Source organism: Perognathus longimembris, chromosome 4 (assembly GCF_023159225.1).
Source record: "Perognathus longimembris pacificus isolate PPM17 chromosome 4, ASM2315922v1, whole genome shotgun sequence".
In the NCBI taxonomy this organism is placed as follows: Eukaryota; Metazoa; Chordata; class Mammalia; order Rodentia; family Heteromyidae; genus Perognathus; species Perognathus longimembris.
Window position 1 is genome coordinate 32,703,398 of NC_063164.1, and position 23,299 is coordinate 32,726,696.

At 34.9% G+C, this 23,299-nt stretch overlaps 1 protein-coding gene across 3 annotated transcripts in view; it reads left to right on the forward strand.

Annotated features, from left to right (window-relative positions):
* Pgap1 (post-GPI attachment to proteins inositol deacylase 1) overlaps window positions 1-23,299 on the forward strand; it is a 78,211-nt gene that overhangs the window by 14,279 nt on the left and 40,633 nt on the right. For all 3 annotated transcript variants that reach the window (XR_007210748.1, XM_048345046.1, XM_048345048.1), the window contains 7 exons: window positions 4,558-4,729; window positions 7,351-7,508; window positions 11,369-11,421; window positions 12,227-12,293; window positions 16,525-16,630; window positions 17,500-17,555; window positions 19,973-20,056. Coding sequence is in view for 2 of the 3 variants with exons in the window: in XM_048345046.1 (XP_048201003.1) it covers window positions 4,558-4,729; window positions 7,351-7,508; window positions 11,369-11,421; window positions 12,227-12,293; window positions 16,525-16,630; window positions 17,500-17,555; window positions 19,973-20,056 (696 nt within the window). In the remaining variant the exon portion in view is untranslated. The remainder of the gene's footprint in view (window positions 1-4,557; window positions 4,730-7,350; window positions 7,509-11,368; window positions 11,422-12,226; window positions 12,294-16,524; window positions 16,631-17,499; window positions 17,556-19,972; window positions 20,057-23,299) is intronic.

Here is a 23,299-nt window from a genome sequence, read left to right on the forward strand (position 1 = left end):
AAACATAAATTATAAAACTGACATAAGAAACAAAATTTGAATAGCTTTATGTCTTCCCAAAATGTTTTGTATTTCTAATAAAAAATTTATAAGAAAAATCTATAACTAAATGACTCACAGTTGTAAGTTCGAGCAGACATTTTAAAAGGAATAATACCCATCTGAGGCAAAATCCTTTCAGAAAATAGAGGAAGAAGAAACACAAGATTTATGTTTTTAAGATCAGTGTAAATGATAACAAAACTAAAAGAGGAGATAAGGGGGGAAAAAAGAGACAAAATGTAATATCTTATGTAAGTGCCAGCAAATGCTGGGTATCAGAATCAGACAGTACATTATTTGAAAAGAAACTAGAATGTGAATATAGATATAAAATCCTCAACTGAAAATTAGAATGTCAATCCCGTAACATATTGAAAATATGATACATCACAGAGTTTATCCTAAGGATACAACGTTGGTTTAACATCCAGGAATTAATACAACTCATTGTATGATTATTTCTGTAGATTTAGAAAACCATTTGACTGTGCTTAGGACACATTTATGGCTCAGTACAATAAAAACAAGCACAAACAGCACATTAGTAATAGAAGGTTCCTTCTGTTATGAGTGATTATTAATATTATGCTGAGTACTATGGGAGAAAGCAGGCATTTAGGTCCAAAATCTTTAATATCCTATATAGTGTTAGATGAAATAAGTAAGATGATAAAGAACAATACTTTATTTTATACAATTTCACAATAAGCAATCAAAAGCATTTAACTATATATTAGGTAGTTATATCTTTTCTGTTTTGCTTCAGATTTTTTCTAATGATTATATATTAAATTTATAATAGGACTAATAAGCTGTTTTAGAAATTGACATATTTACAAAGTAAAATTTCTGTTACAAGCAAGTACAATAAGAGAGTACAACAGCATTTCATTTAGTGGATAAGATCTGCATCATATGAGGCTGTAAGTAAATACATTAGTGAATGAAACCAAAGTCTAATCTTTTGTGTGGCTTATGTTCTAATAGAAGGGGCAGATAATAAACCTGATATATAAGAAAAATACATTCTTCTATAGTATATATGCCAGGAAGAAAACTAATAGGAAAAGGTGATAAGCAGTCAAGGACAGAAGATTACAGCTGAAAATAAGGGTGCCCAAGGAAGACCTCTAGAGAAGCAGGGCAATTTAATACATACCAAGTGCTTTAGGAAATGACCTGTTTAAATATCGAGGGGGGAAAACCTGAAGAGAGGAAGCATCATGGTCAGGCACACATATATATGTTGTATTTTAGGAAAGTCAAGAAAATGAATAGCTGGAGCAGATTGTGCAAGGAGATAAATTGTACATATGTATAGGCAATTTAAAATTTTGCCTTTGACCTGGAATGTGAATCCCTAAGAGGTTTTGTTTAGGGTGATGACATGCTCTTAAGTTTTAACATATTCTTGCTTTTGAGGATAACCTGAAGGGACTTAAAGGTAAAGGCAGAGAGACCAGTTCGGCGGCTCTTGCAGTAATTCAGACAAGATATAATGATGATTTAAGTCAAGTTGTAGTTGTGAAGAATGTCAAATAAAAATGCTAAAGGGTGAGACAAACATTGGCTGGCACATCAGGTAGAAGGTTCTTCTGGAAGAAGAACTGAGGATAATGTCAAGTTTTTTGCCAAACAGTTGAAGGGGTTTATTTGTCATTGATGAAATGGGGAAGACTAGGAAGAACAGATTTAGAGGAAACTAAGTTCTGTTTAAGACAGGTTCAGTTTGAGATGCACAAGTTAGCCCAAATATAGCAGTTGTATAATTGTGGTTCAATGCTAGCGTTCAAGAAAAGTGATCTAGTTTGGGGAGAATACTTGGAGACTGAGAGTGAATAGATGCATTTAGAACCATGAGAGTAGAGGAAATCACCATTCGAGTTAACATCGATAGAAAAGAGATTAAAGGCCAGGTGTCAGTGGCCCACACCTGTAATCTTAGCTACTCAGATGGCTGAGATCTGAGGATTGTAGTTCGAAGCCAACCTGGGTAAGGAAAATCCATGAGACTCTTATCTCCAACTACCATAAAAGCTAGAAATGGAGTTCAAGTGGTAGAATGCTAACCTTGAGCAAAAAAGCTCAGTGACAGGGTCCAGGCCCTAAGTTCAAGTCCCAGGATTTGTATTTAAAAAAAAAAATCAAAGGACTAATGTCTAGATCACTCATTTTGAGAGGTAGAGGAATATAAGAAAAAAAAATCAGCAAATGAACAAAAAGGGAGTGGAGCTGTGGCTCATAGTGGGAGAGCACTACCCTTGAGCAAACAGAAAGCTCAGGGACAGAACCCTGGCCCTGACTTCGAGCCCCATGACTGACAAAAAAAGGGGAGGGGAAAACCAGCATAGTTTCGTCAAGTAAACCACATGAAGTATGTCAGTAAGAAAAAAAAATGAGTTGTCTGAAATATTAATGGTAGGTCCAATAAGATGAAGCTGGGTAGTAATGGCTCATGCCTGCAATCCTAGCTACTTGGGAGGCTGAGATCCGAGGATCACAGTGCAAATCCAGTTGGTGCAGGAAAGTCTGTGAGGCTCTTATCTCCAGTTAGTCACAGAAAAAGTTAGAAGTGGAGCTTAAGTGGTAGAGCACTAGCCTTGAGTAAAAAGGAGCTCAGGGACAGCACCCAGGCTGAATTCAAGCTCCAAGACTGGCAAGAAAAGGGAAAAAAAATTGACTACTAGACTCTTTGGAAGCATAGTAAGAGCAGTTTTGGTGGAGTGTTGAGGTGAAAGCCTGATTTGATTTAAAGACTTTAGATGTTGACAAATTAGAGATATTAAATATTGAATATTGCTGACAAAAATTAGAGGAGTGTCATTAAGGGGAAATGAGAATTTCACTATTTATTTTTCAAAGTAAGAGGAACTATATTTGTACACTAATGGAAGTGACTTAGTGGAAAAGGAAAAGCAGTGATGCGAAAAGAAATGAGAACTACTAGTCTTGTACTTTGAAAAGGACAAAGGGGATATGTTCCAGAGAATACATCTGGAAGTTAGATTTTTCTGAGATTATCTGTTTAGGATCCCCAAGGCCAGGTTTGACAAATTTCTAGGAGGATTCACTGGGTTAAGCATATAATCATATTGATTACTGTTTATTTTAGTGAAATTAGCAAAGGGCAAGAAGATATACAGGGTGAAATCTAGTGGAAACCAGATGCAGACTTCCAAAAGTTTTCTCACAGAGGAGTCACACTATACACATATGGCAGCAGATTGTAACATATAACTTACTGCATGTGAGGGACCCTCATTTGAGAGTTGGTGTCCAAGGTTTTTAATGTGGATACCCAGCAGATAGCAAAATTCAAACCTGGAAGATAATAGGTATTTACCATAAACCATGTGGTTTCCATTGTTTAGATACACTGAGCCCTTCTTTTAGGGAATATGGGAAACATTAAATATAAGGTCCAGACTCCACTGTACAGCCTACCTTGTATTGAGTTCCTCTAAAGATAGCAATCTAGGCCTACAGTCTTAACTTTTCTGCACAAGTAACAGACGAAAAGGCATGTGTGAAGGACCAGTGCTGGGGGAGATGACCCAAAGTTTGATAATGAGACCGAGAGTAGTGTTGGAAACAAGATTTTTTAAAAAAGTAACACTGAAAATATTATATAGCCAGTAAATAAATGTAATACAGACTTATTTTTAAACCCAAATGCATTGTAGAGAAATAATGTTAGAAAATACCAGAGCTGGGAATGTGTCTTAGCAGTAGAGTGCTTGCCTAGCAGTCACGAAGCCCTGAGTTTGATTCCTCAGCACCATATAAACAGGAAAAAAACAAACAAAACCAAAACAACCCAGAAATGGCAATGTGTTTCAAGTGGTAAAGTGCTAGCCTTGAGCAAAAAGAAGCCAGGGACAGTGCTCAGGCCCTGAGTCTAAGCCCCAGGACTGGCAAAAAAAAAAAAAAAATCCCCAAAACATTATATTAAGGTAATATTCTCTCTGTGACAGTATTATTGGTTTTCATTTTTTATATATTTTCAGTATTAAATAAATGGTCTGTTTTTAATATCTTGTAAAAATCTAATATTCTGAAATACATCAAATATATGCCCCTCAGTGACATACAACATAATAGCATAAACATGATTTTCTAAGCCAAAATATAACTCAAGATGTCAATATGTAAAACATTACTTACAGGGCTGGGAATGTGGTTTTGTGGTAGAGTTGGGTTTGATTCCTCAGCACCACATACCCAGAAAAAGCCAGAAGTGGACCTGTGGCTCAGTGGTAGAGTGCTAGCGTGCTAGCCTTGAGCAAAAGATGCTCAGGGCAGTGTTTAGGCCCTGATCTCAAGCCCCTGGACTGGCAAAAAAAAAAAAAAATTACTTACAAACTGATCAGAACTATATCTACTTCTGTATCTTATGATAGGTGTTCATATCACTTAACTTTTCTATTATATAGTTGATATAAAAATAGAAATATTTTGCATTCTTATTATGACAATAAAATTTAATCATGTCATGGTGAATTTTTTTATACACAGGGTCAAGAATTTGCTCCAAAAGGTGTGGCAATAATTGGACATTCTATGGGTGGCCTTGTTGCAAGAGCATTGCTTACACTGAAAAATTTTAAACAAGATCTCATAAATCTACTCATTACACAAGCTACACCTCATGTTGCTCCTGTGATGCCATTAGATCGTTTTATTACAGGTGAGTACTATTACATAAACACTAACTGACCTCTCCATTTTTCAGGATTAACCAAGCAAACTTACAGATCTTTCCTTTAAACTATGCCACAGATTCACATTGTTTATGGAACAGTTCAGCTGAAAATTGCTTTCAATTTTTACCATCCCTAATATATTTCACGTTAGAAATCTTGTTTTCTCTTTCTATAGCTTCTTAACATGGTTAACAAGTGTCTTATAGTTCCTAGGTAGTAGCAATTTAGTTATTTGGGGGGATGATAATTTGTTTCATAAGATATATGTGTATGTCTTGTGAAACATATTTACATAGTGAGGTAGAATAATTGGTGCTTATTTAGCTATTAGTGTAGTTTGGGTATTAAATTATTACTCTCATGTTTATAGATAGAGACAGGCCAAGATAAAGTTCTTGCCCCACCATGTGGCCAAAATGTAAAAGAGCCAATATTTATTTGACCCTGGCAAGCTTGCTGCTGGTTGTACTCTTAGCCTTTGTATACTATACTGCTTTTTAATGAGGTACATTACTGTGAAAATAGAAAATAAAACTGAATAATGTTCTGTCCCAGGGAATTTTGAATGGATTGTAGTATTTTGTAATTGGTGACATCTAATCAGATAAGTGATATTGTCACAAAATAAGAGTTAAATGTTGAGCTAGGTCTTTGGGAGTTTGAGGTCAGTGCCTAGCAAAACCCTGTCTACAAAGATAGATAGATAGATAGACAGACAGACAGACAGACAGATAGATAAAATTAAATGCTTATTATCTCAACTTCTTGTTAAAGCCTAGTCATATCTTTACTGCTGATTGTACTCATATTAAGGATTCTTTTTCCTAATCATTAAATTTATACAACTTTTTAACCACAAAATTTTTATTACCTTAATTTCATTGAAAATTTCATTTGATAGAAATGTCCCTTAGTGACTGTAACAAAAGTAGTTTTCTCAAGTGCCCACCTGAGCATTGCCAAGGAATAATTTATTTTCTGGAAGTTTCTGGTGCTATGGTACTTATGTGAAGTAAGGAATTAAAACATAAAAATTAAAGTGAGTAATAATCATGAATGACTATGGATTTAGAAAAATAATCAAAGACTAAAAGTCATAAAACTTACTGAACACCTTTTCTCATGTGCCTTTTATGTAGTATATGTAGCTGAGCTATGTAGGTTAAACTAGAGTTACTCAAAATCCATTTAAAACTAATCTTTGAAGGGTGATTTCAGTAGTGAGCTTTTACTATTCTGAAGGATAGTGATGGTCTACCTCTAAAGGACTCAGGCTAAAAGTGATTCTTAGGGGTGGAGTACTTTTCCATAATATATACAGTAAGCCTCTTTTTTTTTTGATTTCATATTTATTTCTTGTTGTATAAAGTCAGAAATAGAATTTAAAAGAAATGAGCAAAGGTAGATGTTAAATTTGTGAGAGACAGATCCATATGACTTTTAGAACTAGATTCCCTGATTACACTAATTGGAAACTTTGCTGAGCTCTGTAGTGAGAAGATCTTGCAAAACCAAATATTTGAGGACCTGAGTGGGATCTAATGTCACAATAAAAATATATTGTTTGCTGGGTGGCTTGCACCTGTACTCCTAGCTACTTAGGAGGCTGAGACCTGAGTATCATGATTTAAAGTCAGCTGAGGTTGGAAAGTTTATGAGATTCTTATTTTCAGTTAACAACCGAAAAAGCTGGAAGTAGAGCTTTGCCTCAAGTGTCAGCCTTGAGTGAAGAAGCTAAGGGACAAAGCCCAGGCCCTCAATTCCTACAGTACTGAGACATGCATTTGCATGCATGCATGCACATACACTCATATGCACATACAAAACTTGATGATCAGAAAGAGAAATAATGGAAACTCATATTTATCCTTGTCTCAATTTAGTGATCTTAAATAATAAAAAATTCTCACTTTCCATAGTTTAAGTGAAAAATATCTGTAGATTCTTCCCTTTGAATTATTTGCACTTGGGTGAGTAGGATGCTGACTTTTTTTTTTTTACAGCAACATAGATCTGATACCATCCTGATTGATTGTGTTTTAAGAATCTAAGTACTTTGTGGTGATGGCCTTGGTAAAATTGTTAAGCTCTCATACAAGGACATTCAGAGAAGTATACAGCTCTTATTTTTTGTTGCTTTTTTAAAAATCACTTAATTGCACATATTTAACAAATATGGTTTGATGGGTTTAACATATGCATAAACTATAAAACAAACACCACAAATTTTAACAATTCTTTACCAAAATAAATTCATTAGAAGAATTTTAGGGTTTTCTTTCCATAGTAAACTATGTGAAGCATCATCCTTGTGGAATGAAGAGACATGTTTGTGTATTGACTTATAAAAGTTGGTAAAATTTGGGTTTGCCTTTTCTTCTTTATTGATGCCTTAGCAACTCTTAATATTTATACCTGAACTTAATGGGGGAAGTAGGGATATGTCTAAAACCCATTATTTTTCTTAAAATAGGGAAATGTGAATAACACATTGTTCATAGACCAGCTAGTTTAAGCAAATATTCAGTTAAATATTAATCTTATAGGCATGGTTGCAGAGAATGGCTATTAACTTTCAGCATTTCTCCTTTTTATTCTCTACCAGATTTTTATCTGACTGTGAACAATTATTGGATTCTAAATGCTCAGCACATAAACTTGACAACTCTTTCTGTAGCTGGAGGATTCCGGGATTACCAAGTTCGTTCGGGACTGACTTTCCTACCAAAATTAAGCCATCATACCAGTGCCTTATCTGTTGTGGTAATTATTTTTTAATTCTACTGAAATGGTAATATAGTTGACACACTGGCACATGGCAAGAGAAATAATGTACACCTATGTAGAAATGACTGCTGAATTTATGGTATAGGTTGGCATATGGTATAGGTATACATTTGTGTCCATTACATGGCTGAGAGAAAATGAATGAGTGAATGAATGAGTATATAGAGAGGGCAGAGTTATGGATATTTAGTGTCCCTAGAAAGTGACAAGAGCATCAGATTCACTGAAAATGACTCTTCTGAGAAGTAATTGTGTTTTGTTCAAAATGAGAGTCTATTGATTAGAATTGTAACTATAATATGGCCAGATTCCAGTGGCTTATGCATGTAATCCTAGCTACTTGGGAGGCTAAGATCTGAGGATCATTGTTTGAAGCCAGCCAGGGTAGAAAAGCCCATAAGAATTAATCTCCATTTAATCATCAAAAAGCCAGAAGTGTAGCTGTGGCTCAAGTGGTAGACCATTATTCACCTTTAGCAAAAAAAAAGCTCAGGAATGGCATCCAGGCCCTGAGTTCAAGCCTCAGGACTGGTGCAGGGGCACACACACGTACACATAGACACACACACACACACACACAGAGGAACTAAAGCACAAGGGAATGCAGTTATATCTCAGTTTTATATTATATATAGTAGTGAAATGTCAAACAGAATATGTACTCCTGAATGTTAACCTTGAGTGTTTGAAATTTAACTAAGATTTATAACCTATGTAAAGTGAACACGAGTTTTCTTTTATAACATTGTGCTGAGCACAGCTGCTTATATCTGAAATCCTAGCTATGCAGAAGGCCATACATTTGAGGATGGAAACGCGAGTCAGGCCAAGGCAAAATGTGAAACCTTATTTGAAAAATAACGAAAGCAGCAAAGGCTGGAGATGTGGTAGAGCACCTGCCTAACAAGCATAAGACATATTGTTAGAAACAAACTTTTCTTGTGTACTTAACCTTGAAATCTTCATCTAAGATCCTAACTTCTTTACTCCATATATACTTTATTGTTATAAGCTAATTCTACAGAGAAAATCTAGATTTCGATCTGCATATTTGTTTCACTTTTGAAGAAACAGTGGTAGAAAGTCATTGTTTTGTAGTTATTCCTTTTTGCTCATCTTTTCTCCTGTTGTTCAGAACTACTGTCCATTCATTCAGTGCGTGTCATACAGAGAACAAAGTGATGGTGCTGTTTTGCTATTGCCCACCATTTTTCTTCTAAATGGAAAAGTTAGGATATAGCCAGAATTGCTTCATAACTAAATTAGTATATTTCTCAAACTTCATTATTAGAAATAGGAATATTGTTTTGGTGGTGAATATTTTGAATGTTTTCTGGAAGTCTTAAAAAAACTGTTAACTGTAGTAAACATAGACAATTGTATAGGCCATATTTTTCATACTTGATACTAGTCTTAAAACTTAACTTTTGAAGATCTTTGTTCATTTTAATTTCCACACACATGGTTGTATGTTTTTCTCTAATCTATCCAACTTGGGTTTCTATATTTCTCAGGAAAATATTCTGTACAATCATTTCAAATCTGACTATTTTTATCCTAGATTTTGTGCATGTGTGTGCTTGTTTTTGTTTTCATCCCCTTAATAAGCTACAACTTGTTGTATATATACATTTGTTCTCACTTTTATTTTATTTCAGCAGTTTTGGAGGTTGTACTTAGGACCTTTGTTACTATTTGAGCCCCTAGTCCTTTTTCCTTCAGGGAGGGTCTCCAATTTTTGCCCAGGGTTAGCCTTGGACTGTGATTCTCTTATCTACAACTTCCAAGAAGGTTCAGTTACATTGGGGCTGGGGATATAGCCTAGTGGCAAGAGTGCCTGCCTCGGATACATGAGGCCCTAGGTTCGATTCCCCAGCACCACATATACAGAAAACGGCCAGAAGCGGCGCTGTGGCTCAAGTGGCAGAGTGCTAGCCTTGAGCAAGAAGAAGCCAGGGACAATGCTCAGGCCTTGAGTCCAAGGCCCAGGACTGGCAAAGAAAAAAAAAGAAGGTTCAGTTACAGATGTGAGTCACTATGCCTGGCCTATATGGCTCACTTAAAAAAAAAACAAAAGAAAAACTAGAGATGGAGGCCATAATCATATTAATCTCTACCTAAACTTCTGTAATATACTTAGACACAGGTAATGCACTTCAATACAAGTGAAGTTTATTTTCCTCCCATAAACAACCTAGGAGAAGGGTTATTTAGGTTAGTGGAAAGAAGGAGGATGAGGAGGGAGGAAGGAGGAAGAATAAGCCAGATGTAGTAGCTTTTGCTAATCCTAGTTACTTGGGAGGCAGAGACTTGGGAGTAGAGCATTTGGAGGCCAGTTGAGGCAAAAGGTTTATGAGACCCTGTTTCAACCAGTAATAGGCTGTGGTGATACAATCCTACCATCCTAAACTAAATAGGATGCCTAAACTAAATTCTGGTTTAGGCCAGCCTGGGCATGAACCATATCCTTAAAACTAAAAGGGCTTAAGATGTGGCTTGGTGGTAGATGCCTGTCTCGCTTGACGCCCTCAGTACCACTAAAAATAAAAAGAGAATGCATTTTGGAACACATGTAACATTTTTCATCACAATAGTCATAACCAATTACTACCATGTGTGTGCTTTACCTTTCTTAACCCCAGGAAAATCAACTAAATCTATTTTTATAATGGTAAATACTGTCTCCTAGAGCTGTTATTCTACTGAAAATATAACAATTTTAGAACCATGGTGATTCTGTTTTTTTTTTTTTTTCCAGTACTGGAACTTGAACTCAGGGCCTTGTACTCTAGCTTGGCTTTTTTTTTTCAAGGCTAGTGTTCTACCCCTTGAACCATGCCCCAAGTTTTGGTGTCTTACTTGGAGAAAAGAGTTTCTCAGACTTGTTTGCCCAGCTGGCTTTGAACTGAGATCCTCAGATTTCAGCCTCTTGAACAGCCAGGATTATAAGTGTGTACCACCAATGCCTGGCTTCTGTCTGATATTTTAGTAACCATCAACAGTGATTTCTCAATCTGTCAAGTGCTTTAAAAAATTTTTTTAAAATAAGCTATAGGGCTGGGGATATAGCCTAGTGGCAAGAGTGCCTGCCTCGGATACACGAGGCCCTAGGTTCGATTCCCCAGCACCACATATACAGAAAACGGCCAGAAGCGGCGCTGTGGTTCAAGTGGCAGAGTGCTAGCCTTGAGCGGGAAGAAGCCAGGGACAGTGCTCAGGCCCTGAGTCCAAGGCCCAGGACTGGACAAAAAAAATAAATAAATAAAAATAAAAAAAAATAAAATAAGCTATAGACTTCACTCACTTTAGAATCTAGAACCTGAAGATATTTTATATGCAGAGTACAAGAATAGAGATGATTCCTTGGAATTATATACACTTGATGTTTTTGTTCTTCTATTAAAGAGGCATTTTAGACCTCTATATAATTTTTCTTGCATCTTTGCAGTTAGTCTTTAGCTTTTATTCTGTATTGACAGTTCTGATAATGACAGCTCATTGTATCTTTGCTGGTGCAGAGGGATGTCATGAAGATCAAAATTAGATTGTATGTAAAATGCTATTCACAAAAAAGTCATTAGCTGGTATGAAAAGATACCAGCTTGAAGGGTGATATATGCCTTTCTTGGGAATCCTTCTGTGTGGATCACTGGCATATTATAGCTTATGTGTATTGTAAGACTATCATTTAACTTAATGTATCATTTTGAAATACCTACAGATCATAAGATAGTAAACTAATGCTATGTGTTTCTGAATATTAGTTTATATGACTTTATGACCTTTCTAAGAGCAATAAATGTAGTTGAGTTTGTTTTTCTCCCTTTTCCTTTTAGAGTTCAGCAGTGCCTAAAACTTGGGTCTCAACAGATCATCTCTCCATTGTGTGGTAAGTTAATGTAACTTTTTTTTTTTTGAAATTTGTCATGGTCCTTTTTTTTCATCAGTGCATCCATTGGTTTGTTAGCTTTCTTAGAACTTGATCCATAAATGAATAAGTCTGTGGGACAAAAGATTAATACAAAGTCTTAGAACTATATATTCAGTCCTTGTTGTAGACTGTCAAGATTCCTTTGACAATCTATATCCCTTGATAATCTGTAACATCATCTCTTAAAAAACTAGTTGTATCATCCCAAATGAAGCTAGCATCAAATAACTAAAATTTTAGTGTATTAAAGTTGGGTAGAGTCAATTGTACCCCTTGTGGAACTTTTTGGGAGTCTAGCCAATTACTGCAACTCAGATGTGGTTAATACAGCAATGACTGACCTGGGAAGTAGTGCATGAGAATCAAGTATGAATTAAGTTTTCTCCTAATATAGGTAAAGCATAAAGATTAAATGTGGGCCAAGAAATATAGATTTAGTGTCTATCTCCAGGTGTTTCAGATGAAAGATTCTCTTCTGACTTTCCTCTGGTTGTGCAAGCAGTGGTATCTGTAAGAACCACACAATGCAGCATATACACATGGGACAGACATGCTAAGACTCAGAGGACATAAGGACAGTTCTACTGCAATCATCCAGGAAGATTTAATTTGCTTTATTTTATATGGTTACTAAGAGTGATTGTTACTGTTTACTTCCTAACATTAAAAGAAACTCAAATTTCCTTAAATAATATAATTTTCCCTATTGGGATAAAAAGCATGTGTTTTAATAAAGTTTCTTTTGTAATACTTTATTTTTTAGGTGTAAACAACTGCAATTAACTACAGTTCGAGCATTCTTTGACCTTATCGATGCTGATACTAAACAAGTATGCATTTTTAAATTCAAATTGTTTTAGCAAATTGAAAGCTTTTTTTTTTTTTCCAGGATGGAGGTTTGAACTCAGGGTCTCAAATGTGCTAGGCTAGTACTCTATCATTTGAGCCACTCCCCAGCCCTTTTCCCACTGGTTATGTTTGCAGTAGGGTCTCATTTCCTGCCAAGGCACATGTTGGGGCCAAGATCTGCCTACCTTTGGCTTCTTGTCCTTACTGGGGTGACAGGCATATAACCACGTTGTCCAACTTCTGTATGTGCACTTTTTTGCTCTGGCTGGTCTGGAACTGCAGTCCTCTCACTCTTAGCCTCCCATGTAGCTTGGAGGATGGACATGTGCCATCATGTCCACCAATGGGTTCTGGAAAATTTCTGCCTGAGCTGGCCTTGAACTGTGATCCTGTTTTCAGCCTCCAAAGTAGCCAGGAGGAGCACTTATGTTCCCAAAGTGAAAGTTTTTCTAAAAGCAATGATAAATAGAATGCATTTTTATTTTGATATAGATAGAAGCCTCTATCTTATTTCAATTTTAATTAGTCCTGAAATGAAAATCTTTATTTTTTTTCTAATAATACTTTGACCGCTATTAATAGTTTATAGACTGCAATGGATATGAAAAAGTGAAAGCTTACATTAAATCTTACCTCAGTTCTAATACTGTTTTTTTTTCTTATATATTGTCAAAGTGATGTACAGAGAGATTACAGTTTCATACGTTAGGCCTTGGGTACATTTCTTGTACTGTTTGAAAAGTTTGAAACATATTCTTCTAGCTTTTAAACTGTTTATTAAATTATTTATTTTTTGCTGGTCCTAGGTTTGAACTCAGGAGCTGGGTACTGTCCCTGAGCTTCTTTTGCCAAAATCTAGGGCTCTACCACTTAAGCCAGAGTTCCACTTCTGGCTTTATTTTTATTGGAGATTATTGGAGTTTATTGGAGATTAGAATCTCATGAACTTACTTGCTTGGGCCTGGCTTTGAACTGCCATCTTCAGATCTCAGCTTCCTGAGTAGCTAGGATTATAGGCATGCGACATCAGCACCCAGCATTCTTCTAGCTTTCACTTTTAACTTAAAAGAAATACTTATTAGAAACTACTTTATGATGTCTTAGTAATATATTACAAACATCTTAATCTACCTTATTAGGTATTTTGAACCACATTTTTAAAAACATGTTTTCGGCCTTCTGATATGATCAAAATAGGTACAGCAAGTCCTTAACTTGTGTAGTGTTGCAAGTTGATCTTTTTCTTAATAAGATTTCACAAGATGTACTCTTCAAACTGGTGGAGCTTCAAGGTATTCAATTAATAGAAAAAATAGAGCTCATCATGTTTGCAGAACATCATGTTACTCTTCTCTTTCTTGCCAGCTGGCAGATAGTGACAGGGACCAACCATTTCAGCAGCAGAATTCACAGAATTGGATTTATTTATTTTTTCCTGTGAATTGTGAATAAATTACCATTTTTTCTTCTCTTTCTTAGGTCATTTTTCAGAATATTACTATCCCTTAGAACTATATTTTGAGAATAATACTCTGGTTTCTCCTTTTGGAGAATAAACTATAAAGATTTTTTAGGCAGTCTTTTACACTATGGAAAAGTATCAATTCACAGAATCTTTTCACAGTCTGTTTTCTGAAGACTCCAGTTCCTTGTGAAACTAAAATGGGTGACCTCTCTCCATAGGTTTTAGGCAAAACTTAATTAACTTCTCCTGCCTTAGAACCTTGAGGAATTCTTGAGGAATAGGGAGAAGTATCGTCATTGTTTTCTTAATTCTTCAAAATCTTCTATTAGATTCATAGATGCTTAGCTTTTTCTTTTTTTTTTTTTTTTGGCCAGTCCTGGGGCTTGGACTCTGGGCCTGAGCACTGTCCCTGGCTTCTTTTTGCTCAAGGCTAGCACTCTGCCACCTGAGCCACAGCGCCACTTCTGGCCATTTTCTGTATATGTGGTGCTGGGGAATCGAACCCAGGGCCTCATGTATATGAGGCAGGCACTCTTGCCACTAGGCCATATCCCCAGCCCCGCTTAGCTTTTTCTTGAAGACCCAAATCATCTGTCGTGATATTTTATGCCACAAAATTCCATATTACATTAGTATATTAATTGGAGCAAGTTGGCTTCATAGAGATGAAGGGAATTTTTTTTCTTATTGACATTTTGTGAAGCTTAATTATGGCAAAACATTTAAGCCTACTTGAGATTGAGTATAGCTACATACAATAATAAAATTGATAAAAACTGGAAGAACAGTTTGTACTGAAGTTGACATTTGGTAAGTTTAGGCAAAATTTTAATGTTGTCAATAAAGAACCAGAGTACTTCAGATAGAAATACATATTCTTTTAAAAATTATGCAAACATATTCTGACTTTTCCTTGTCATTGTTCTCTAAACCTAACAGTATAACAATTATTTGTGTAGAATTTATATTGTATTAAGTATTAGAAGTAATCTAGAGACTAAAATATATGGAAGGATATACATGGATGGGTTTTATACAAATGCTACTCCATTTTGTCTAAGAGACTTGAACATCTGCACATTGTGGTGTCTGGGGGTGAGGTCATAGAGCCAATCTTTCATGGATACTGTGTGTTTAGTGGACTGAATACTAGAAAAGTTTTAAGTGAAGCTGTAATTCTTCACTCTGGAGAGTGTAGTCTGGAGGAGAGCAGAATATGTACATAAATGTACAGGACAACCATATCTCAAACCTTATTTAGTTTAATAGATGGTGCAAAGGCAAGAAAAGACCCCTGTCCTGGGCTGGGGATATAGCCTAGTGGCAAGAGTGCCTGCCTCGGATACACGAGGCCCTAGGTTCGATTCCCCAGCACCACATATACAGAAAACGGCCAGAAGCGGCGCTGTGGCTCAAGTGGCAGAGTGCTAGCCTTGAGCGGGAAGAAGCCAGGGACAGTACTCAGGCCCTGAGTCCAAGGCCCAGGACTGGCAAAAAAAAAAAAAAAAGACCCCTGTCCTGTAGCCTAATGTAGAAAACTATATCCTGTTTTGTGTTCATATTTTAAGGAGAACATCAACAGCTTAAGTTTCTCCAGAGGAAGAAATCAAGATAGTGAAGGAAATACTTAAAATGCCATAAAAGAGTTGATGTGCCTAAAATTGTTTAATCTGTAGGAGAAATGTTTCATTAGGGGACATAATAGTCTCACAGTTTCTGTAGAATCATCCTCTAGTCTAAGTTACCAAATTACCAAGGAGTCCTAGAGTTATTCTAAGGTACAACATTCTCCTGGTAAGAGTTGTTTAGATCACAATGTTCTGTCTTACAAAGTGGCAAGTTAGAAATGCTCAAGCAAACGCTAGGTAACACCCTAATGGATGGAAAAGTTTAGTATACCTGTATATCTTTATTTCATTTTCACCATATTGTTACTGAAAAAAAAATCACTTGTCATAGATTCAGTGCTTACACCAGAGAGTTGAATTGAATACAAATGAATTTTATAGCCCAATACACTTTTTTTAATTAAAGGAAAGAGCTGATAAGTTGTCAGCTTTCTATTGTTAGGATAAAAGAAAATAAGAAGGAGAAAAGTCTTATCCAATCAATTAAGAACAGGACTACTTCAGATAGATGTTTTCCTCTAAAATTTGTACTTAAGGTTAATTTTAATAAAGCCATTTTTTTATCGCTAGTTCATAGTATCTCTTAAGTTTTCCTTGACTCTTTTTTATGCTGCAAGGAACTGAACCTGGAGGCCAGGGCTCTCCCAATTTAGCTGTATCCATAGCCTTTAGTTTTTCTATATATTTTGTAGGCTAACCTTGACTCACTGTTTTTCTGCCTCTGCTGCCCAAGTGATTGGGTAACAGGTGTGTGTTATCATGCCTGACTGATTCTGTACATCTTTACAATGTTTTGTTCCTGTTACTTGAGCAATATTATTGTATAATGATTTTAAAAGGATGGATATCTAGAGCCACAATGCCTAGGTTTAAGTTCCAATTCTTATTAATAGCTGTGTACGTTTATTTCTCTCTGCTTTAGTTTCTTCAAAGTTAAAATGCAGAGTTAAATGTTATCTCAGTTCTTGTTATGATTAAAGCCATTGACATGTTAAGGGTTTACAAAAGTGCCTGGATCAGAGTAAATGCTGACTTTTGTCATTATTACTTGCAACACTGTTGAATTACTTGAACTATCATGATACCAGATGATGCAGAATATACCATTATTCTTTCTAGTTAACTCAAAATTCCAAGAAGAAATTGTCTGTTTTGAATCACCACTTTATAAGACACCCAGCAAAAAATTTTGAGGAAAATCCAGCAATAATTTCTGACTTGACAGGTTGGTAGAGTGATATTTTAATTTTAAGTAGAGTTATTCATTATTGTTTTAGCTAAATTTGTTATTAACAGAAAGTCTTTGAAGCTTTGGTACTTGAAGTTTTATCCTTGTAGTTTGCCAATTTCCCTGTCTGGGTACAGATGAGGTTTTTGGTTTGGTATGGAAACTGTATTAATCATTAATGAAAAGAAAGTTGCAAGATGCTAATACACATTTTGTACTGAAAATAGGCGGCTTTTAGAGTTAAATGTCCCCATTTTTCTATCAGAAAATCAGAACTGTGTTGTGGGTAATACTTTTCAGTTTCTTAGTGCCATTATATGCTCAATCTTATCTTGCTGGTAACTTTTGCTTTTAACTGTAATACTTATATCTTAATTGAATGTCTTGGGAAGTATAATGTTCATTTCTACTTGTAGTTTCTTAGAGTTTAAGAGACAAAATAAATTTATAATATTTTACTTGATAATGAATGCTAGTGGGTATGTTCTTTTGTATGTGTGTGCATGTGTGTGCTGGTACTAGGGGATCAAATTTGGGGCCTGGGTTCTATTCTATTAGCTTTTTGCCCAGGGCTGGTACTCTTACCACTTGAGCCACGGCTTCCATTTGGGCTTTTTTTTTCCTGGTTAATTGGAAGTAAGTGTCGGATGTGCTTTTTCTGCCTGGGCTGACTTCAAACCATGATCTCCTCAGTAGCTAGGATTATAGGCATAAAATCACCAGTGCTTGGCTAGGAATTTTTTATTTATAACAGCCAATTCAAAAAAAATACTGCTTTTATTAGTAACAAAGATCTGACCAAATTAAAAAAAATATGTAATATGAAAACAAAACCAGGTAAATAAGGCAATTTCCTTTGCTTTAAGGGACATCTATGTGGATTCCAGTAAAAGTGTCCAGATGGACCTACGTGGCTTACAATGTAAGTATTCCACCAATGTTTTGTTTTTTTAAGTCAATACTATTATAGCATTTATCATTTTTTTCTTTGGGTAGTACTTTGGGTTGAACTCTTATCTTTGGGTTGAACTCTTATCCTCAGTAAGCAGGCACTTCACCTCTTGAGCCATGATCCACCCCTTTTTGCCTTTGTTATTTTATCAATAGGGTCTCCAATGTGCCTGAACCAGCCAGTACTATGGTTGTGCTTAAGATATCCCCAGGCATACCGTTGCATCTAGCTGCTGATTGAGAGATTGACTAATATGACTCTTAAGTTTATACCTTGGCTGACTTTGAGCCTTGACCATCATAATCCCTTCCTCCTGAACAATAAATGCTATAAATATTATGGCATTTAGCAAAAGATAAAGTATATATTGAAATACTATAAAATTACAAAACTTTAATTTATTATTTCTAATAAATTTAGAATTTTATAGTATTTATACTACAGTAATTATCTTTAGATAAATACTGTAAAAAGGTACCCCCATATTATTTTTCCATAATTTAGTAATTCCTTAACAGTAAATGCATAGTCATTGTTCAAATTTTTTGGTTTTATCAATTTATTTCTCTTTTTTGTTTTTCATTTTCTTGTTTAAATCAGAGTACAAACAAGAAAAGCCTAAATATTATTGTTGGTTGATAAGTTTCTTGTCCTCTTTAATACTTTTTGCACCTTTATTTTTCCTTGAATCATACTTGTTGACAAAACTATGTGATTTGTGATAGAATTTTATATTATCATTATGTACTTATGTAGTAGTTGTACAAAGTAGTTTCAGTTCCATAAGTCAGACTGTGAATACAATGTACCTTGGTTAGTGTCACTCTGTTCATTGTTTTCCTCCATTATTCCCCTTCCCATCTCCTACCTGCAAGTTACATGGTTCCGTTTTTACTTAATGTACATCAGTTGTAATGACTGCATTGGCTCACCCTTTCCATCTCCATTTGTGCCCTCCTCCTCCCGTTTCATTGCTTTCCTATACAGCTTTGATTTTGCTAATTGCATTCCTGTGATCAACATATTTTTTATAGCACTTTTCTTATTATTTAATAGATGGATCTAGATGCTTAATAAGAGCCAGGGTTTTCTTTTGCGTTTTGTTTTCTTTTTGTGATGTTAGCACTACTAATGAGGAATATCTGAACTCATTAATCCATTTAGGAGGATGCAAAACTGATGTTATCTTATTATTCCTTCTTTAGTTATTATCTGGGAAACTACATAGGAAAAATTCCCCATCATCCACTAAATTTGGCAAAAGTCGAAGAAATCATAAAGGAAATGAATTATTGCGTGGGTTTTTCGATTTTACCTTATATTTATTGGTTATCAAAATACTGGGTCGGTTCATTAACATCTACTGTGAGTGATCTTAGGGAGTTCTCCCCATTATCATTATGAACTTATAGACTTAAATATATTAATGTTTCAGCCCACTGGTACTAAAATTGTTTCACCATCAGCAGCCTCTTCAAGTTTGGCTCTGCTATTTTGTTTTTCTTAATAGTTTTTTCACTGTCCAAAATGACAATATTTCACCTCATTTTGTACGTTTAATGCTTTAGAGATTGGGTTAACTATTTCTTTAAAGACACTCCCCCCCGTCTCTGTTTAATGGTACTAGGACTAAAATAAGTACAGGACTAAAGTAAACTACAGTTGCAAGGCAGGCACTCATCACTTAAGCCCCATACACAGTCCTTTTTGCTTTAGTTATTTTTGAAGACAAGAGTCTTACATTAGCCCAGATTGGCCTAGACCTTGACCCTCGTATTTGTGCTTCCTATATCATTGACTGAAATGTTATCTCACAAACTGCTTGAACCTGCTGACTTCGGCAATGTTTCCAGTCACTACTTCCTTAGTAGCTAGGATTATAGGCATGAGCCACTATGCTTGAGTGCTGGAACTATTTCTTTGGTTTGGGAAATGATTTCGCAGAACCAAATCTGGCACAAGGATGCTTATGGTTACTGAATTGGCATTTCTAGGACTTTTCAGTAGCCAGAATATTTTATTGAAATGGAAAGGTCAAATATCACAGAACAATTATATATTCTTATTAACAGTTCCAAAATCATTTCAGCACTACAGAATTTAGATGTAATCTCTTTGTATTATGTACCCTTTTCATTCCATTCTTAAAACATTGGTTTTTAACAACCCTAAGAATAGAATAATTAATCACTTGGTTTATTTATACTTAAAAAAACTTTTTTTTTCTTAGTACTGAGGTTGAATTCAAAGGCTTGCATGTGCAAGCTAGGCACCACTTGAGGCATGTCTCCCAATCTTTCTCTATACATTTGAATGTTGACATTATGCACTCCTTACATGGTGCTAAGTATTGAATATGGTATTGAGTGTTTTTCTTTCTCTTTTAGGAATCTGATAAGATATACTTTACATTTCCTCTTGCAAATCATAGAAAAATCTACACTCATGTCTACTGTCAGAGCACCATGCTGGTAAGATAATTGTAGCATTTTATGTGAGTTTGAACGATGGTTATTCATATTTTAAAATTTCAACTAGTATCTATATGATCTAGCTATTAACTATTATTAAATTTAAGTAACAGAATATGTTTATAACTGTGTGTTGATTGGAAAGTACTAATCAGAAATTTTTCTGTAACTGAGAGTATAGTACCTTTGTTTCTAATTTTGATTTTTTTTACATTTGTTTTAGTTTCACTATATTCAAGATAAGGGAATTAAATTTAAAGTCTTTTTAATTATGAAACTCCTGGGTATTAAGTGAAGTTCTTTTATAGAAATTTTATCAAATGAATTCTGATATTCATTGGCTTCCATACCAAAATTTGAGGTTCTGTTGATAACCAGTTTTCTTTTTTCTTTTTCTACACTTGTCCTAGAGCTTGCACTCAGGGCCCATAACACTGTCCCTGAGCTTTTTTGCTCAAGGATAGCACTCTACTATATGAGCCAAAGCTTTACTTTTGGCTTTTTGGTGGTTAATTAGCAGTAAGAATCTCACAAACTTTCCTTCCCAGCCTGTCTTTGAACTGAGATCCTCAGATCTCAGCTTCTTGAATAGCTAGGATTAAGCATGAGCCACTGGCATTTGGCTGATTCCAGATATTCTTGAAAGTAGCAGAGTCACTGTACAATGCAGTCTGGACATACAATATCAAAGTAATGATTTATGTTTCTTTTTAAAAAACACTATGATAGATATTATTTTAAAAACTATTCAGTGCACATATACTAAAGTGGAAATGATTCAGAGGAAATTGCCATTGCTCCTGTAAAGAATAGCAAGTTAATGATGATAAGCTTAAATTTTAGATGACCATGGCCATTAATAGGAACAGATTTTCCTTGGTGTATCTTGGTACTAAGAATCTAGTATTGATATTAACAAAAGATGTACTTTAGAATAGCAGTACATTTTATACCAGAATATGTTTTTAAGAAACAGTGACATACTAAAACATGGATTTACTGATTTGAAATTGACTAGAAGTCTCATCCCCTCCATATTATGTTAATATTCTAGCTACAACTTCAAGAATACAGTACTACCAAAAGAAGAATTGGAAATTTTTGTTTAGGTTAAAGGAATTACTATAAAAGAAAAAAAGAAGAATCCTGTTGTTTTCTTGATTTCATTTTTGTAACTGAAGAGGAACTTCAATTATGAAAAAAATTCAAAAGATATTTCACTGTATTGTTTTCTGTCTTGAAGATTTTGAGTTTTAATATTGTTTTTAGATTCTTAAATTCAAGTATGCTGTGTTTTGAAATGAGATTTCATTAGCTTTTTTTCCCACAATGCAATTTTTTTCCATAAAAATTGGATATTGGTTGTGGCCTAGTGCCTTGAGTTTTATAAATTTTTCCTTTTAAATGCAAGACCTTTTCAACAAAATAGTGTTTGTCATCAGTATGGTACTAAACATTTATAATTACTGTGTAATTATAAACAAAAATACATAAAGCTTTGAATATAATTATGTAGCATAAAAGTTAAGGTTGTTCACTATGATGGCATCTTAGAATTAAAACTATTACTAGGGCTGAAAAGAGAAAAAAAAGGAAGAGCATATAGACTTGGGAAGTGTTCCATCTTTTTTTTTAACATGTTAGATGCTGTAGCATACTTTGTGTTTGTATTAGAAATAAGTTTCATACTTTTCTTTCAAAGCTTACCTTAAGGATTTTTTTCTTCACAATTTGTGTTCTTTTTCCTCTGTCATGAATTTCATTTTTTGGTATATGTTTCAGGATGCATTTTATTTGCATCTTGCGTAACTTAATTCCTTCTCTATTTTGTTTTCTTGTGATTTTTTTATTATTTATTTTTTCAGGATCAGGTTTTGTTATTTTGCCCAGATTGGCCTTTAAGAACTTGAGATCCTCTTCCCTCAGCCTCCTGAGTAGCTGGAATTATAGGCATGTACCAGCAGGACCAGTTTATGTCTTTTAGAAGCAAGATCTAGCATAGTACTTGTCTAGTAGATATTGCCATCTGATACTAGTATATAGTATTTAGAAAAGATAGTAGCTAGCCTTTTTGGGTATGGTGTCAAAGAATAATGCCTTTTAATGGAATTACAAAGGGAATCTGGCCCTGAAAGTGGTGGTTTGAAATATCCACATTTACTTGATAGTTATTTCAAGTTATGGACTATATTGAGAAAAATACTTGCCCAAGTACTAATTATCCATTTAACTTATTGGAGGATCCCCTTTGTGTATTGAGGTGTGTGAGTTTTAGTGAACCATTAGGTAATGTGGTAAAGTAAAATATGTTTTCGGGCTGGGAATGTGGCTTAGTGGTAAAGTACTTGCCTAGCATGCATGAAGCCCTGGTTTGATTCTTTAGTACTACATAAACAGAAAAAGCTGGAAGTGAAGCTGTGATTCTCGTGGTAAAGTGATAGCCTTGTGCAAAAGAAGCTCAGAGACAGTGCCTAGGCCCTGCATTCAAGCCCCAGGACTGGCAAAAGAAATGAAAAGAAAAGTTTTCAAATTTATTGTAAAAGTAGAGTATTTAACTCATAAATAATTCAGTGTTTTTAATCAGATACAGATTTTTACATATAATAACATTATTTCATCTAACAGATTAATAGTAATTACTTTATGTCATCTGATAACCAGTTCATTAGATTCAATTAATCGAGCTAATTTCCCTTAGCTCACTTAAATTTTGTTAAATTATTTGAGTCAAGATCCAAAGAAACCTCTCTGTACATCAGTTTGATAATAAAAATTTGAAAAAATAAATTAATTAATTAAAAAAATCCAAAGAAAATTATGCATTGTCTTTATTTTTTGTGGAATTTTAGGTCTCTTATAATAATAGCTCCTTGTAAGCCACTCACAAAAATGGATTATACATTCCATAGAATTACACTCTGAATTTAGTTAAGTGTGAGTACTAATTCTTTTGAGGGGTCAGGGCAGTACTTTTGCTTGCTAAAAGGCACTCTACCACTTGAGCCAAATCTCTATCCCCTTTTTGTATTGGCTATTTTTGAGGTAGGGTCTTGCCTTATGTTCAGCCTGAGATGTGATCCTCTTATTATGTTTCCCCACATAGCTGGAGATGACAGATGCTTGGCATTGCACTTAGCCATTATACTTACCCCCAAAACTGGGATAACATGTATGTGCCACCATGCCATGGCCCTAGTTGAGATGGAATTTCAGGTATTTTTATGTCCAAGCTGGCCTCAAACT